The sequence below is a fragment of the Austrofundulus limnaeus genome, unplaced genomic scaffold (assembly GCF_001266775.1).
Source record: "Austrofundulus limnaeus strain Quisiro unplaced genomic scaffold, Austrofundulus_limnaeus-1.0 Scaffold3005, whole genome shotgun sequence".
NCBI classification, from domain to species: domain Eukaryota; kingdom Metazoa; phylum Chordata; class Actinopteri; order Cyprinodontiformes; family Rivulidae; genus Austrofundulus; species Austrofundulus limnaeus.
This window is the reverse complement of record NW_013955407.1, coordinates 7,448-8,822: the sequence shown is the minus strand read 5'-3', so window position 1 is coordinate 8,822 and position 1,375 is coordinate 7,448. Positions and strand designations below refer to the sequence as shown.

Sequence of the window (1,375 nt, the reverse complement as noted above, 5' to 3'; positions counted from 1 at the left end):
TAATGAAGACAAGAGAAAACAATAAGATTATGATATGAATTTTTTTTATGTGTTTTATTACCCTTACATATTTATTTTAAATATATTGATGATTTATTTCATTTATAATTGCATCAAACAGTTTTATTTGTATTTAAACTATTACTTTCTTTCATTTTCAAATCGAACATCTTTTTCATTTCTAATTTGTCCGTTTACACTTTAGAAAGCTGAACACATGAAAAATTTTAAAGTTAATTTACAACACTTTGTAAAAATGTATTATGTTAAAATTTACAAGAGAATTTCAGGTTTTACACAAACTGTAAAAACATTTTAAAATCAGCATGTGCAACATGATGATAGCACAATTAGATGATATTTTAAGCCAGTTTATTGTAAATTTGTGCAAACTTGATAAACAGAACTTAACTTACTTTTATTCATCCTAACTTGTGTTTAATAATTAGAATTTGTTGAGGAAATTATATAATTTGTATTTATTGGTTTTAGTTTTAACAAAGCAAGTCAACAATCTTTTAGAGTTGGGTAATCAAAAAGTACTAACCCTCTATTTATTTTTGTGTGTTTTGGACCCCATTACGTCACTCTTTGCATGAAGAGTGGATGAAGAGAGTTTATRATTCTACCTGTTGGTTCTGATATGCCGTGACGGTGGTGAACACGGTCTCGGGGAAGGAGAAGGTACGGGTGCCCTCCCCGTCTGGAACGGCTCTCACCGGAGATAAATCGTCTCCACACTCCTTGTGGATGACGTGAACCCGCGGCTGGTACTTGTGCATGGAGTGAAGAATGATCTAAACGAGATGAGAGAGAAAAACAAATCAAGTTTTTCTTGTTGGGTTTTGCACACAGCAGCAGAAAAACACATTAACCACAAAAAAAACATGCAAGGAATCAGGCAATGAACCCTTAAATACAAGAAATAATTTTTAAAAAAATGAAGAAATGTTGAAGTCCATACATGTCCCTGGTCATCCAGCTCGTTGTTGGTCAGTTTGAGTTTGTCAAAACTGACCACCTGACGCATCCAAGTCTCRCCTGAAGCTGGGGAGTCAGGGTGGATGTAGACTCTGGGGGGCACGGGGGAGTCTGCGTTCCCTGCCACCATCCATTTGGAGCTGTGATAGACGTACCTTCACCGTTCAAAGACAGGAGAGGAATCAGAGAATGTAATATTTTTAAAAATATATTTTCAGGCTCTTGCGTTAATTGATGAATGTGTTTATTTTTTAGAGATCATTTTAGAAATAACTTCAAATTCCCCCAACAAATATGTATTTCATATTCTTTTTGTTTCGCAGCTCATAAATGGTTGAATGAGGCTTTCTGTTGCTTTATTAAATCACTCCTCTCTTCTTTTCTCTTACATGAC

The 1,375-nt window shown here is 34.5% G+C and overlaps 1 protein-coding gene across 1 annotated transcript in view; it reads right to left on the bottom strand.

Annotated features, from left to right (window-relative positions):
• Nucleotides 1–629: 629 nt before the first annotated feature.
• The window catches only part of LOC106511622 (T-box transcription factor TBX18), a gene marked incomplete at both ends in the record, with an annotated part of 3,782 nt that continues 3,036 nt past the window's right edge, over nucleotides 630–1,375 (bottom strand). Inside the window, 2 exon segments of the mRNA XM_014000375.1 lie at nucleotides 630–797; nucleotides 965–1,136. Of these exon segments, the coding sequence (XP_013855829.1) occupies nucleotides 630–797; nucleotides 965–1,136 (340 nt within the window).